Here is a 15082-nt window from a genome sequence, read left to right on the forward strand (position 1 = left end):
GTTCGTTATTGCCTATTGAAATAACCGAACTCAGTTGTATTTCACTTGATTCAATCTAATAAAACCGAGCTTCCGATCTAAATTACTGTTTTGTCCCTTGTCGATATTCACATATCAACATCTCCGCAACGGTTTGGCTTGGCAGAAGGGAGATTAAGACACAAGAAACCAACAAAACTGCAACCAACTTCATATTTTTTCTTATAGCTTATACGTTGTTTAGAATTTGTGATTTTATTTTGTTTTCCGAACAAGAACTTATATTCTACACATATATGATATATAGCTAGATATATATATATAGCTAGATATATATATATAGCTAGATATATATATATATATATACAATTACGTTGACCGAACACAATATTGCACTTTTTGTTTCTCTTTGGGAAATCCAATTATAATGTTGACACTAAAAGAGAATCCGTGTTTTATGGTAAGCTATTTTTAAGCAATGGTTATACATTAATAATTATCTCAAATAGACTAAAAGTTTTAAAACTAGTAAATATAATGCATTTAAACACCTTCTTATACAAATAATTTTCTCCTTCATTTTAAATAACTAATTTTGGATTTTTCACACATTTTAACTAAAACACCATTGACAAGTAAAAATTCAATTGTTTCAATTGATTGTTATTAATTTAAAAGGGAAAGAGTATCATTTTCTTAGAATTATATTTCAGTCCTTAAATCTCTGATAATAAACTAATTTTAAAATAGTTAAATTCATTCTGGCTATTTAAAATTATGTGGGATGTATTTTTTATAGCTTTAATTTCTCTAAATTATTACTTTTTATTCTTTGTTTATGGCTGAGACATAAAAACAGTTTTCTCTTGAAGTTGAAACAGAAAAAAATTAATCAGAAGAGAGATTTTGCATAGAAAATGAAAAAAAATATTTTTTCTTATTCTTATTTCCGTTAATTCACCAATAATTCAAATCTGTCGTTGAAAATGGTTTGTAAATGATGCCAAAAAGTACTATAATCCAGACTATTATTTCATTATTGGTTGACACAAGTATGTATTGATAAACGCTTGTGTCTTTTTCTTTTTTCTTTATATAACCTTGTTTTGCGATGTGGGGAAATGTTGATACACAGATTTGAATATGTTATATTAAATCATTATTATTAAATATTTATAAATAGGAAAATTACAACAATCACTCATTTTTAAGTGGAGGAGGGCAAGGAATAAAAGGACAACTACATAGATGCTTGTTCTGGGGTAGAGAAAAGCAAGAGCAACCGGTTTCAATCGGACCAAGCTGTCCCAGTGAACCCTCAAATGTTTTTACTAACTCATTATAGCATTGTGTGATGATATTCTTTTGGCATAAACCATCAAATGTTTGTTGTCTCGATTGGCACCACGGTCTTATCTCCGCGACGGTTAGGCTTGGGAGAAGGGAAAATAATACGCACGAAACCGATAAAATTGCAGCCAACTTCATCTCTCTTTTTTTTTTTTTTTTTTTTTGCTTTTGTATTTTTTTTTTCTAAATTCTTTTGCTCATATATGTATGTTGTTGTGACTTCTCCAAATAAGCACAGCTACTTTACATATTTATAATATGTACACATTTATGATATAGGTGTATATACACTAACTAATAATACACACATGTACGTTTGACCATACATAATTTTGCACCAATTGTTTTTGGAAAATCTAGTAATGTTTTGCCTTGAATGTTTGTGGTTTTTGAAATAGTTTTTGATTTTTATTTCACAGAAAACCAATTGATGATCCAATCAAGATTTTGGTCAAAGTGATTCCTTAATTTTTTAAGGAAATTAGATTTTTCATAGATTTTTCTTTTTCTACATAAAAACTAGAATCTCTATTTCTTGAATTTTTTTCCATTTGTTGTCCAGATTGTTCATTTTTTGTGTGCAAATTTTACAAATTTACAGAAAAATCAAAAAATAAAAACACAAAATCTTAAATCTTAAAACCAAAAACCAAAAACTACAAGCCAAAAACCAAAATATAAAAACCATACAAACATTCAGACTAACCAAAAGTTTATTAAAAAAAAAAAGATTTACTCATTCCTAATTATATAATTTAAGATTTTTTCAACCAGAGAAAAAATCTAATTACATTAAAAACTTTAACCAAATTTTTTAAAATTCAATTATTTTGAATACCCGAATGTTTACCTATAGACAGATCCACTACAATCTATTTTCAGAGAGAATTGTATGGGGCTGCCCCAATTTTGACCCAGTTTCTTCCTAGCTAGGCTCTATTTTTTTAGACATATTCTTCATAATTTTTAGTTCTTACTTATGATTTTTTTTTATTATTAGGAGGTTCTGGACCAAAGCACGTAACTACCCAAAACTCGAAACCATAGCATGTAATATTAGTTTCGTTCCAAGAGTTACTTGAACCAGCAACTACGTTTTACCTGAGATCTTTACCAGTTGAACTATTGGTTTTTGATTTATGATTTTAATCATAAGGGAAAAGGCTGTCAAAAAAAAAAATCATAAAGGAGAAGATCAATTTGGAGAAGATTTATGAATGCTATTATTTTTTCCATAAATTTATTATTTTTTTAGTTTTTTAGTCCAGATTCAGTCTTGATTCATGGGGTCGGAGAAAGAAGGGGTTGGGTTTAAAAAATCTCTTACGATGAAACAATTGCTTAAATCTTATATAAAATTGATATATGTAAAAATCTGGTTAATTTTAAATATATGTACAAATCTGGTGAGTTATAATCCTAACACATGTCACGTTAAAATATATTGAACTTCCCAAATTTATATCATATGATAAGGTTTCCTTCTTGCTTTTCAAAATGTTTTCATTTAGATTTTTTCTGTCAACCATTTGGTTTTTTTTTTGTTTGAAACATGTCCACATTTTTTAAATGTACACGATTTATCAGAATAGACTCTATGAATATATGGGCCTCAAACGAACCAGAATATCATTTTGCTATTACACCAAACAAGGTAAAGAAAGCTCCTTAACATAACATCGTCAGAGAACTAAAAGTCACTTTTCTGTGCCACAAGGCCCACAACACACGTTGTCTCTTCATTTTGCGAAGATCCTTCATCAGAAACTTTCTCTGTTCTTGAGCCATTTTGTGAACTCTTCAAGGGTGCTCTCGTCTGATCTATAATGTTTCATTACAAACTCAAGAAGCATAGACCATGTAAAATCAGGATACACTCTTTCTTCTTCTAATTCCACAGGTGGCTTCACCACTTTGTCTTTTTTGGGACATAAGAAGAATGCAAGTGTCTTTCTTTCTGTCTCTTTATTCACCACCGCCCGATGCAAGCAACTCTTGTATCTTCCGTTGGTTAGAGCCTATGATCAAAATAATGTTTTTGTAATTTTCTGTATTATTATCAATTTCAATTCTCAAAAATGTATATCTTTCACTCGTTGGTCTTGTACCATGAAAGTGTCGCCAATGTTCACCACCAATGCTTGAGGGTTAGGAGGGATTGCTTGCCATTGATTTTCCACGAGAACTTGAAGACCACTAACTTGATCTTGTTGAAGTATGGTTAGAGAGGTCGGGTCGCAGTGTGGCCCTGTCCCTAGTACATCATCCGATTGCTTACACTTTGGATAGTAATTCAATCTAAATATGGATTCGTTGTCTTCGAAAAACTCTTTGAAATGGTTCCTATTGATGCCAAGACTCATTCCAAGAAGCTCCATGATCTTCAGTGAGAGATCGCTCATGGCCTCTGCGTATTCTTGATAAACCCTCCTGTACGTATGCATGGAAAAGATTATAACTAACTAGTAGTATTCTTGCATTTACGTATAATATTTAATACATAACATCAAACGCATACCAAAAAAAAAAAGTGAAAGCAACGAAAGAAAGCGTCTTTAATATACCCAAAATCTTTGTATTCGTCTCCCATTGTCTTAATAATGAATTCTTTAACGTTTTGGGAGTGGTTCTTGCTTTTCTCCTCGGGGGAGAAACAAAACGACAGCGTTTCCTTCCACGGGAGATTCTTCTCGAACCTCCCGACAAAACTACTAGCGTAACCCGAGATTTCACCCCACTTCCTCTGAGCCTTCTGTTTCTCACAAGTCGGTGACTTAAAGAATGTGTCCATTAATGTATTTGCACTAGACAAAAGCCTCTCATCGACTCCGTGGTTTGTGACTAGGAAGAAACCATGTTTCTTTGCCGCTTCTGAGACGAGTCTTGTAGCCTCTGAGACCAAGAATGGGTCACCGGAGAGGAAACCAGCGAGGTCAATAAGAGGAACTTGTAGGATTGGAACGTTTGTAGAGGGTTTGTCATGGTCAGGCCATACAAACTCTTGAGGTATTTGGTTTGGTTTATTGTTTAGAACCGTTGAATCAAAGATCATCAAAAGGTTCTCTTTGGTTTTAATTTCATTGAATGTTTGAGGGAGATTTGTGATGCATTCCATTTCAAGTGGAAATGAAAATATGTTTGAAAGAAACAAGAACTTTAAAGGCTTTTCAAAATAGAAAATTACGTTGGAGTTTAGGCTCTCGTTTTCTTTTAGTGTTGTTGTGTAAATGGAGGGGAGAAGAGTAGTATTTATAGAGCGAGGAAGATAATATTCGTTTTTTTTTTGTTTTGTTCTTATCTTAAACTATTTTTTTGTCTATAGCTATAGACGGTGATCAAATCCCTCTGACTAGAGAACTATAGACGGTTATCTAACTATATAAAAAACATGACAGAAATTATAATTAACAGGATGCGACAAATGTCAAAAAAAGAAATTGATGTGTCAAATTTTGTTTTGAATAATAGTTTCATTTCTGCAACTTTGTAAACCTGTAGGCATTTCAATTTTCAGGTCGTGACACCTATTAAAAATAGTATTGTGGGTTTAATTAATTACTTTAATTAGTAAGCATATCCAAAATTTTTAATTCTAAATAAGTAACATATATCAATCATATATTAATGGCAGATTTTTTTCCTCTCTTAAGGTACTGTCCAAATCATCAAAAAGAAAATATTTTTCTTTTTTGAGAAAAAGGAAATATATTTTTCATTTTTTCTTTTTTTTGAGAAAAAAGAAATATAATTTTTATCTAGAGTGTACACCGTTTCAAAGTAAAAGACAATAATGCAATTATGATAAATATAAGACTAGTTAACTTTCTCGCGTCTTATGCAGATTTATATAATTTCAATTTGATTGTTTGAAAATCTAATAGTAGTTTGGGTTCATTTATTCTTTATTTTTGAGTATATTTGTTTGTTAGATTTTCTTACATTTTAATGTTGGATGACATGAACATAAAAACAGTATAGAATAGAATAGAGTAAATAAAAACATAATAGTATCCAAATAATTTAGTTTAAATAGTTTTGAGATCTTTTGATCAATATTCTATGTATTTTAGATGTAATTTTTTGAGCTTATTCGATTTTAATCACTGTTTTATGTGTTTTAAATATCATAAATATTGTCATTCCATTAACTAAATATATATATATATATATATATTTCTTTTTAAAAAAAACTTTTTTGTTAGAGTTTTTTTTGAAATTCCAGTTTTTTATTTTATGTTTTGAAACGACATTCTATTACTTTTTAAATAGTTTCTATTTTTTGTTTATTTTAAAAATTTTGTTAGATTTTTTTTGTAAATTTTGGAAACAGAAGAAATAGTAAACACTAACAGATATAGATTCCATTTTTTTATATAAAAAAAACAGTTTTATTAAATTTTTACAAAAATTTGTTATATATAAATTTAAAAACAGTTTGATTGACTATGAAATTAAACATTAAACCATAATAATTTAGACCAGTTTGTTTTAAGTTTTTTTTTACATATCATGAGATCAGAACCAATAAAAAAATAACACGTAATTGCAAAAATATGGCTAAACAAATTTTTTACAGCCAAAATTTTGACTGAAATTAAATATTAAACCATAATAATTTAAACCGGTTTATTTTAAGTTTTTTACACATCATCAGATAAGAACCAATAAAAAATGATATGTAATCGGTAAATAATATAAAAAGTCTTTTTGCAGCCGAAACTCATTCTGGAGCTGACACATAAGCGAAAGACTGTGAAACTCGCTGTGAGCGTGCCTTGCGCGAGTTGATATAATTTTCATTTGATTGTTTGAAAATGTAATAGTAGTTTGGATTCATTTGTTTTTTATTCTTGAGTATATTTGTTTGTTAGATTTTCTTGTATTTTAATGTTAGAAGATGATAACACCGTATTTTGACCACTTTTATGGATCGTTTTGAAATACTTTTTCTATGTTTTTAATTGCTTTTAAGTACTTTTATTACGTTTTTCTAGTATTTGTAGTTCCAAGACTCTTTTCAGGTAACTTAGGGAAAAGCTTAACAAAATGGATAGAAAACCAGATTTCAACTCAGAGTCAAACCGTCAGAAGTTCACCCCTGATTGAAGGCCTTCTCACCGTCTGATCCAGCTCAAATTTGGAGACCTTAAATATGGAAGTATCAGCTTTCCAGTGCACTTTACAGCTTGGCAATCCAACGGTTCAATCAAAAGATATGCAAAGAGCAAGATGTCCCGTAAACCAGCTGGCCAGCACTTCCACCCGCGGCCAACAAGCATTTTCCCGCGGTCAGGAGCATCCCGACCGTGGCAAACCATACATTCCCCGCGGTCAGAACACTCCCGACCGCGGCCTTCAACCTCCGAGCCCATAAACCCATTTCTGAAGCCCACAATGATTCCTTCATTTGGAGAAACCCTAAGTGACGTCCAGAGAGGTCTTGAGCACTATAAATACATGTCTTAGGAACTCTAATCGATAATCTTCTATCTTCTATCTTTTTTATTGTTTTAGAATACTTGTTTTGCTTTAGATTTTAGTGAGAGAGAGATTTGTTCTCTTGAACCCTTGTTCTTTCTTTTTCAATTTCGATTTCTATTCTACATCTTAATACTATGCTTTTGATTTCGTTCATTATGTCTGAGTAGTTTTATTGTTGGGATTAAGGGATTTTCGATGGGGATTTATATGTTCGATGAGGATTCCATGAGCTTTTGAGCCGAATCTTAGAACTTTTTCTTCTGAATTCGTTTTTACTGCATGAGAGTAGCGTCATGAACTACAATCTGATCCAGATGCTTGGTGACACGAAAGTGTTCATCAGGTATCAGATCTAGTTTGGGAGAGCAAAACAAACATAGGAGTGGAAACCTACCTATGGGCGATTTGTGAATTAGGACGAGTCTTAAACATAATGCATCTCTTCTCTTCCAGGGCCAGAGTGGAAACCTACTGGTCAGGGTTGAGAGAGATAGTTGTCTATGATCACGACAGTGGCGTATTCATACGTCAGTGACTCTAGTTCGAAAAGTTTAAGCTAAGATCTTACAAAATTTCCTCTCTAGCAATGTTTTGAATCGTTCGTACCCCTGAGAAAACTTCCCTGAACCCCAACGCTTTCTTTTCCATTGATTTCCTGCGATTTTCTTTAAAGCTTTAGTTCAATATTGTCTTTCCTTTTTAGTTCATTTTCATTTAAGCATTAGAATATCCGTTTTTATTATTTTTAGTCATTTTCGTTAAGTTTAGTTATTACGTCATTTAATTTTCGTATTCTCTTTTAATATTTCGTTTTTTACATTTTAAAGACACCACCAAACCCCCACTAAACCGTTTTTGTTCTATACTTCCTTACTTTAACTTATTTCAAAGGCTTTTTGCAGCAAAAGATCCTCCTTCCCTGTGGATTTGATCCCTAAGTACTACAATTGATCAGCTGTGCACTTGCGGTTATTGATTTCAATTAGGGTAAAACTTGACAACCATCGACACACCCACACACACCACCACATCAAGTTTTTAGCGCCGTTGCCGGGGAAGGCACGCGTTTTCTTTTCTGCAAAACCCCGAGAAAGGTTAGTAAATCGACTCTAGAACCCCCTTTTCTGCAACTTTCCATTTTTCGGTTATTTTGTTTCCATTTCAGAAGATATGGATCATATGAAACGAAATTACTACTATGAGGGAGGTTTTTACAACACTCCTCGAGCCACTCAACGCCGAGAAGCACAATACATTCGTGATCCCTCCTCAATGGATCAGAATTCAATTCCGAACCACCACAAAAGAGGACATCGCAAGCACTACAAATCAATTCGCGAAGGTTTAGAAGAAAAAGGATTCTGCTGGGAGACCATAACAACTTACAATTCCCACGAAGATATCAATGATGCTCTCTTTGATGAAGATATGTCGTCTGTCTCCCAAACCGAGATTGATGATATGCTTCAGGAGCTCAATGAATCTATGGATGATGGGTATTGGGTATCTTGTGAAGTAGATGGAGAATCCTCCATCAAGTTTGTTAGAAAGAGGTCATCGAATGAAATTCCTTTGGATAATCACGTCATGGAAGCCAGCCATCAAGAAAAAGGAGAACCTCTTTCCATCCCTAGTGACGATCTCGTCTCTACCGATTCATTCAAGTGTTTTGGAGCAACAAACAAGATCATAAGTCCCTTCCTCTTGATGAACCAAAGCCTTTTTCTCCTTCAGCTCCTCACCACCTTGAATGTAAGACAGACCACGTGGAAGATAAGACACTAATGGTGACATCAAAACCACCATTGGAGGCGCTTTCTAAGACGAAGGATTCCGAGAAGTCTGATGCCCCATTCTCAATCAAGGAAAAGAAATTTCGTGATTCTCTTTGTGAATCTGGACCTGATGTGAATCTCATACCAAAGACCATTGCAGAGAATACAGGTATTTCGATTTTTCATCCCTTGAAGATTGATATTCACTATGGAGATTTTTCTGGTGCAGCTCTACTTGGTTCCAAACCAGAATTGCCTTTTCAAGGGAATGGTTGTCTTGTTTCTACTGGTTTCCATGTTATGGAGATGAGAAACAATGCAACAAAACCCTTGATACTTGGTATTTCGTGTCTAGCATATGTTGGAACACTCATCAACTACCTGCATCAACATATGAGTTTCTTGAAGATCAACAAGAAAACCTCATACCCGGTGATTACTACAAGAAACTCTCATTGTCTGACAATAGGAGGCGTAGATGATCCAATATTTGACCCTGGAGGAACTACAAAGGATGTTGGATACATTCTAGAAAGAAGAGCACCCAAAGAAAATGCTCGATTTACAAGTTTGACAAACAAAGGTATTTTCCTATGCACACCTTTAACCAATGCTCATATAAGAGGTGATGCAGACTTAATCGAAGCAAGAGTGGAGTTTAAATGGCTCTCAAGACTCTTTTCCGAAGACTCTCCACAAGGAAAAAGAATCGGAGACAAGAAGCAAGACGATTTGAACATCTTTCCTGGGATATTCGGCACCGCGGTCGCGTGTGCGCTACCAGCGGCCAAATCACCTTTCGCCGCGGTCGCGTGTGCGCTACCAGCGGCCAAACCACCTTTTACCGCGGTCACGACACTTCCACCAGCGGCCAATGCTCTTTTTACCAATTCTCCAACAGTTCAAGCCATGGCGACACCTCTCCAAGCAAACTGTCATCACCTTGGATGCTTAACCATCTCCACCACTTCAGATCATAAAGAATCATCTGTCCTTGTATCTTGCAACATGGTTCAATGTCATGAAGTGAGAGAGACCTTCTTCACCTCATCATACAAGCATCTAAGACGTTCTCCTGTCACAAGTGGTGTTGAAGACTCATACCTCAAAGAAGTTCCAAGACTGATTTTTGATCCTGGATGAGGCTACCATCTCGAACCTGCTAAGCAAAGCAAGGAGATGTCGAAAAAGACTTGTCTCAGGACAAGGTCTTCTTCATTGGAATAAGTCACGTCCAACACCAAAAGTCGAGCTAAACGACTTAAAACAAAAGCACTTAATGGGAGGCAACCCATTTAGGTATTGTTTTCTTTAGAATTTTTCTTTCTTTTTCTTTTGATCTTTTTATTTTTCTTAGTTTCAGGTGTTTCTTATAAAACAAAAAAGCCAAAAAAATCAAAAAACCAGAAAAAACCAAAAAGAAGGATGGTACCTGACTGCTCGGCCCAGCAGGAACCAAGGAGAAGCAGGAAGAGGCTGCGATATAAGCCCCCGCGGTCGCAGGCGTTCCGACCGCGGGAAACACATGGTCGACCGCGGTCGCGTAGTTCTGACCGCGGCCAAGCAATGGTTCGCCGCGGTCGTGCAGCCCTTGACCGCGACACTTGGTCGTTGACATCAAACCCGAACCAAACCACCCCTCTCACCCCATTTCACCTCACCAATCACCCTCCACCTCATTCATCACCTTCCACCACCTTCATCACCACCTAATCACCTTCCCAAACCTCTTCGAATGAATCCAGAATGAATCCGGTTCATCTCCACCAGCATCCCGGATCCAGGTAAGTTCTCTCTGTCCTTACCAATTCGATTATTTATGCATTCTTCTCATCCAATCTTGACTTGTTTCGCACTGAGGACAGTGTGATTTAAGTCTGGGGGAGGATTTCATCCCTTTCTAACCACTTTTCTTTCATGAGTCTTGCATTATCTACACTTTTTGCATTTTCCTTAAAGTTTTTCAAAATCGGTTTTCAAAACAAAATACGTTTTAAAGGGAATGGTGAACATGAATCAATGATAGTTGACTGTGTGCTTTACACTGTTCCTAGAGACTTGCTCATTCATGATTTAGGACTAGACTAGGCGGTAGCTAAGCACATTTGAAACGAAGTACCCCAGAGGAATTTGAATGATTTCGATTTAGATGAAGGGATACACTAGCTCTGTTTTATTTGGACTTAAGTTGGACTTAATTTTCTCATTGAAGCATTAGACCAGGGAAACGAATCATACATTCAGGACTCCTTTATCCTTTTACCACTCTCTGTTGATCCTGAATGGCTAGTTCATCTTTAGCTGGTTCCCCACCTTAACCAATCCTCTTTCAAACCACATGCACTCTTGTTTTCTATTGTCTTATATGCAGATAAGTGCAAAAACGTTGGAGAGAAAGAGGAACGACGCAGTTTTCAGTCACCAAAGACAGAGACCTGCGATTTGCTGGAAAAGTTCCCGGAAGAATTCAGCACAAGAGGAAGCTCAGTTTGCCTTAGAAAAATCTCAAATTTTGGTACAATCTCGTCCTCTAGCCTCTCTCTCTTTAAAAGGCATTTCCTTTCCAAAAAAAAAAAAAAATCCGAAAATAATAAAAGAAAGGAAATAAAAGCCTTAGAGAGTCTAGAGAGGTCGAATTTTAAGTCCCAAGGCAACTGGAGTTTAATTTTATGGAGTTTTGGAGATTGTTTTCTGATTCCCGGAAAGAATCTAAGTCTGGGGGAACAGTTGTTTACAACAAAAGAGGAAGGATTATGCAACAACATTTGGCAAGAAGAAGTGACTGAAAAACTGTGGTCATCAACAGGTCCTTATCTCTCTTGCAGTTTTGCATATTATCTTGCATCCTCCAGATCTTCAGGTAACCCGAAACACTTTAACTCCACCACTTAAATAGCCCTTTAATGCCAAACGCCGTCTACCCTGGATGATGTCTTTAATGAGAACTCACTATTGAACTTAATGAATGTAGAGAGCTAGTTGACTAGAATCAAGATTTAATTTGTTTAAGTTTTGCATGACGGAAAAAGTGGACTAGTATCTCTTGTGCTTTGGTGAGAATTTTCTAGACTAAGTTGTGGATTGATGCACTATCTTTGGACCTAGTTTAGGAGTTCATGTCTATGAGATTTGTGCATTCCCTATTTTTGTTTTCACTTAACCAGTTTAAGCTTTTGCTTTGTTTGAGGACAAACAAAGGTTTAACTCTGGAGGAGTTGATAACACCGTATTTTGACAACTTTTATGGATCGTTTTGAAATACTTTTTCTATGTTTTTAGTTGCTTTTAAGTACTTTTATTACGTTTTTCTAGTATTTGTAGTTCCAAGACTCTTTTCAGCTAACTTAGGGAAAAGCTTAACAAAATGGATAGAAAACCAGATTTCAGCTCAGAGTTAAACTCTCAGAAGTTCACCTCTGATTGAAGGCCTTCTCACCGTCCGATCCAGCTCAAATTTGGAGACCTTAAAGATGGAAGTATCATCTTTCCAGTGCACTTTACAGCTTGGCAATCCAACGGTTCAATCAAAAGATACGCAAAGAGCAAGATGTCCCGTAAACCAGCTGGCCAGCACTTCCACCCGCGGCCAACAAGCATTTTCCCGCGGTCAGGAGCACCCGACCGTGGCAAACCATACATTCCCCACGGTCAGAGCACTCCCGACTGCGGCCTTCAACCTCCGAGCCCATAAGCCCATTTCTGAAGCCCACAATGATTTCTTCATTTGGAGAAACCCTAAGTGACGTCCAGAGAGGTCTTGAGCACTATAAATACATGTCTTAGGAACCCTAATCGATAATCTTCTATCTTCTATCTTTCTTATTGTTTTAGAATACTTGTTTTGCTTTAGATTTTAGGGAGAGAGAGATTTGTTCTCTTGAACCCTTGTTCTTTCTTTTTCAATTTCGATTTCTATTCTACATCTTAATACTATGCTTTTGATTTCGTTCATTATGTCTGAGTAGTTTTATTGTTGGGATTAAGGGATTTTCGATGGGGATTTATATGTTCGATGAGGATTCCATGAGCTTTTGAGCCGAATCTTAGAACTTTTTCTTCTGAATTCGTTTTTACTGCATGAGAGTAGCGTCATGAACTACAATCTGATCCAGATGCTTGGTGACACGAAAGTGTTCATCATGTATCAGATCTAGTTTGGGAGAGCAAAACAAACATAGGAGTGGAAACCTACCTATGGGCGATTTGTGAGTTAGGACGAGTCTTAAACATAATGCATCTCTTCTCTTCCAGGGCCAGAGTGGAAACCTACTGGTCAGGGTTGAGAGAGATAGTTGTCTATGATCACGACAGTGGCGTATTCATACGTCCGTGACTCCAGTTCGAAAAGTTTAAGCTAAGATCTTACAAAATTTCCTCTCTAGCAATGTTTTGAATCGTTCGTACCCCTGAGAAAACTTCCCTGAACCCCAACGCTTTCTTTTCCATTGATTTCCTGCGATTTTCTTTTAAAGTTTTAGTTCAATATTGTCTTTCCTTTTTAGTTCATTTTCATTTAAGCATTAGAATATCCGTTTTTATTATTTTTAATCATTTTCGTTAAGTTTAGTTATTACGTCATTTAATTTTCGTATTCTCTTTTAATATTTCGTTTTTTACATTTTAAAGACACCACCAAACCCCCACTAAACCGTTTTTGTTCTACACTTCCTTACTTTAACTTATTTCAAAGGCTTTTTACAGCAAAAGATCCTCTTTCCCTGTGGATTCGATCCCTAAGTACTACAATTGATCAGTTGTGCACTTGCGGCTATTGATTTCAATTAGGATAAAACTTGACAACCCTCGACACACCCACACACACCACCACATCAGAAGACATGATCGTGAAAACAGTATAGAATATAAGAAAGTAAATAAAAAACATAGTAGTATCCAAATAATATAGTTTAAATAGTTTTGAGATTTTTTTTATCATTTTCTATGTATTTTAGACGTAATTTTTTGAAGGTTCGTATGAACTTATTCGATTTTGATCACTGTTTTATATGTTTTAAACATCACAAATACCGTCATTCCACTAGTATATATATATATATATATTTTTTTTTTAACTTTTTTGTTAGAGTTTTTTCAAAAATTTCATTTTTTTTTTGTTTTGAAACGACATTCCATTACTTTTTAAATAGTTTCTATTTTTTGTTTATTTTAACATTTTAGTTAGATTTTTCTAATTTTCGAAAACATAGAAATGATAAACACTAAACGGTATATTTTAAAAGTTATATAAAAAGTATAGATTCTATTTTTTTTTTATAAAAAAACGTTTTTGTTAATTTTTTTTTTAAAAATCGGTTATATATAATTTTAAACGCTTTGATTAACTATGAAATTAAACATTAAACCATATTTAGATCGGTTTGTTTTAAGTTTTTTTTTACACATTATCAGATAAGAACCAATAAAAAAAAATAACACGTAATTGCAAAATAAGGCTAAACGGTATGTTTATAGCCGAAATTCATTTTGGAGCTGACACGTAAGCGAAAAGCTGTGAAACTCGCTGTAAAACATTTTTTTAATTTTTTTTCTTAATTTTGGTTTTAAATAATTTCAAAAACGACATTATATAACTTTTAAAATAGATTCTATTTTTGTTTCTTTTAACATTTTTGTTAGATGTTTTGTAAATTTTGAAAACATAAGAAATGGTAAACACTATGAAATTTAAATTGTTTTTTAGAAAAACATTTTTTTCTAAATTTTGGTTTTATATAATTTAAAAGACGGTTTGGTTGACTGCGGAATTAAACATTAAACCATATTAATTTAAACCAGTTTGTTTTAAGTTTTTTTTTACATATTATCAGTTAGGAACCAATTAAAAAATGACACGTAATTGCTAAATAGAGCTAAACGATTTTTTTACAGCTGAAACTCATTCTGGAGCTGACACGTAAGCGAAAAGTTTTGAAACTCGCTATAAGCGCAACACGTAAGGAAATCACTACACAAATAAGTATATAGATTTTACATGATTATTTAAAATTATAAACATTACAAAATATAATACGAGCACAAGAATAACACTAATAAACTTATGAATTAATGAATGATAGTATGAGAAAATCTTAAAATTGACTTAATCATGATGGTAAATGATCGAAATATTGAAATGATAACCGGCAGAAAATCTTCATATCCATATCATCTTTCTTCAGCTACCGAGAACTGTTAGAGCCGCTCAAAAGTCAAGACCACCTCAAGAAGGCTTATGGTTGGTTTTTGGTCTAGTTTTTTTTTAATATGTTCTTGCATATTATGAATTTTAATAAAGTAATAATAAATTAAAAACAAAATCTACAACTTAAATTATCAACTAGATTTTTATCAATAGTTAAGGCATAGTTTCTTACGGCGAAAAAATTCAATGTCAAGATTTACAACATATCTGTGTATGGATTGGTGGGATTGAATTTACAATATGTTGAATCTTGACGCGCTCGACATTTAGGGGATTAGATTTATAAAAATTTTAG

General features: G+C 34.1%; 2 protein-coding genes across 2 annotated transcripts; both read right to left on the reverse strand.

The window, feature by feature from the left end:
• Positions 1 to 1134: 1134 nt before the first annotated feature.
• Positions 1135 to 1487, reverse strand: LOC18010076 (defensin-like protein 250). Its single transcript, XM_006392022.2, has one exon. It carries the CDS (start codon positions 1465 to 1467, stop codon positions 1177 to 1179), a length of 291 nt encoding a protein of 96 aa, XP_006392084.1. The 5' UTR covers positions 1468 to 1487; the 3' UTR covers positions 1135 to 1176.
• Positions 1488 to 3089: 1602 nt separating this feature from the next.
• Positions 3090 to 4444, reverse strand: LOC18010114 (gibberellin 20 oxidase 4). The gene is made up of 3 exons (XM_006392023.1): positions 3894 to 4444; positions 3438 to 3759; positions 3090 to 3347 (listed from the first exon to the last, which is right to left on the reverse strand). The coding sequence occupies exons 1-3, from the start codon at positions 4442 to 4444 to the stop codon at positions 3090 to 3092; spliced, it is 1131 nt and encodes a 376-aa protein (XP_006392085.1).
• Positions 4445 to 15082: the final 10638 nt, after the last annotated feature.

Source organism: Eutrema salsugineum, unplaced genomic scaffold (genome assembly GCF_000478725.1).
Source record: "Eutrema salsugineum unplaced genomic scaffold, Eutsalg1_0 scaffold_8, whole genome shotgun sequence".
Taxonomy (NCBI): domain Eukaryota; kingdom Viridiplantae; phylum Streptophyta; class Magnoliopsida; order Brassicales; family Brassicaceae; genus Eutrema; species Eutrema salsugineum.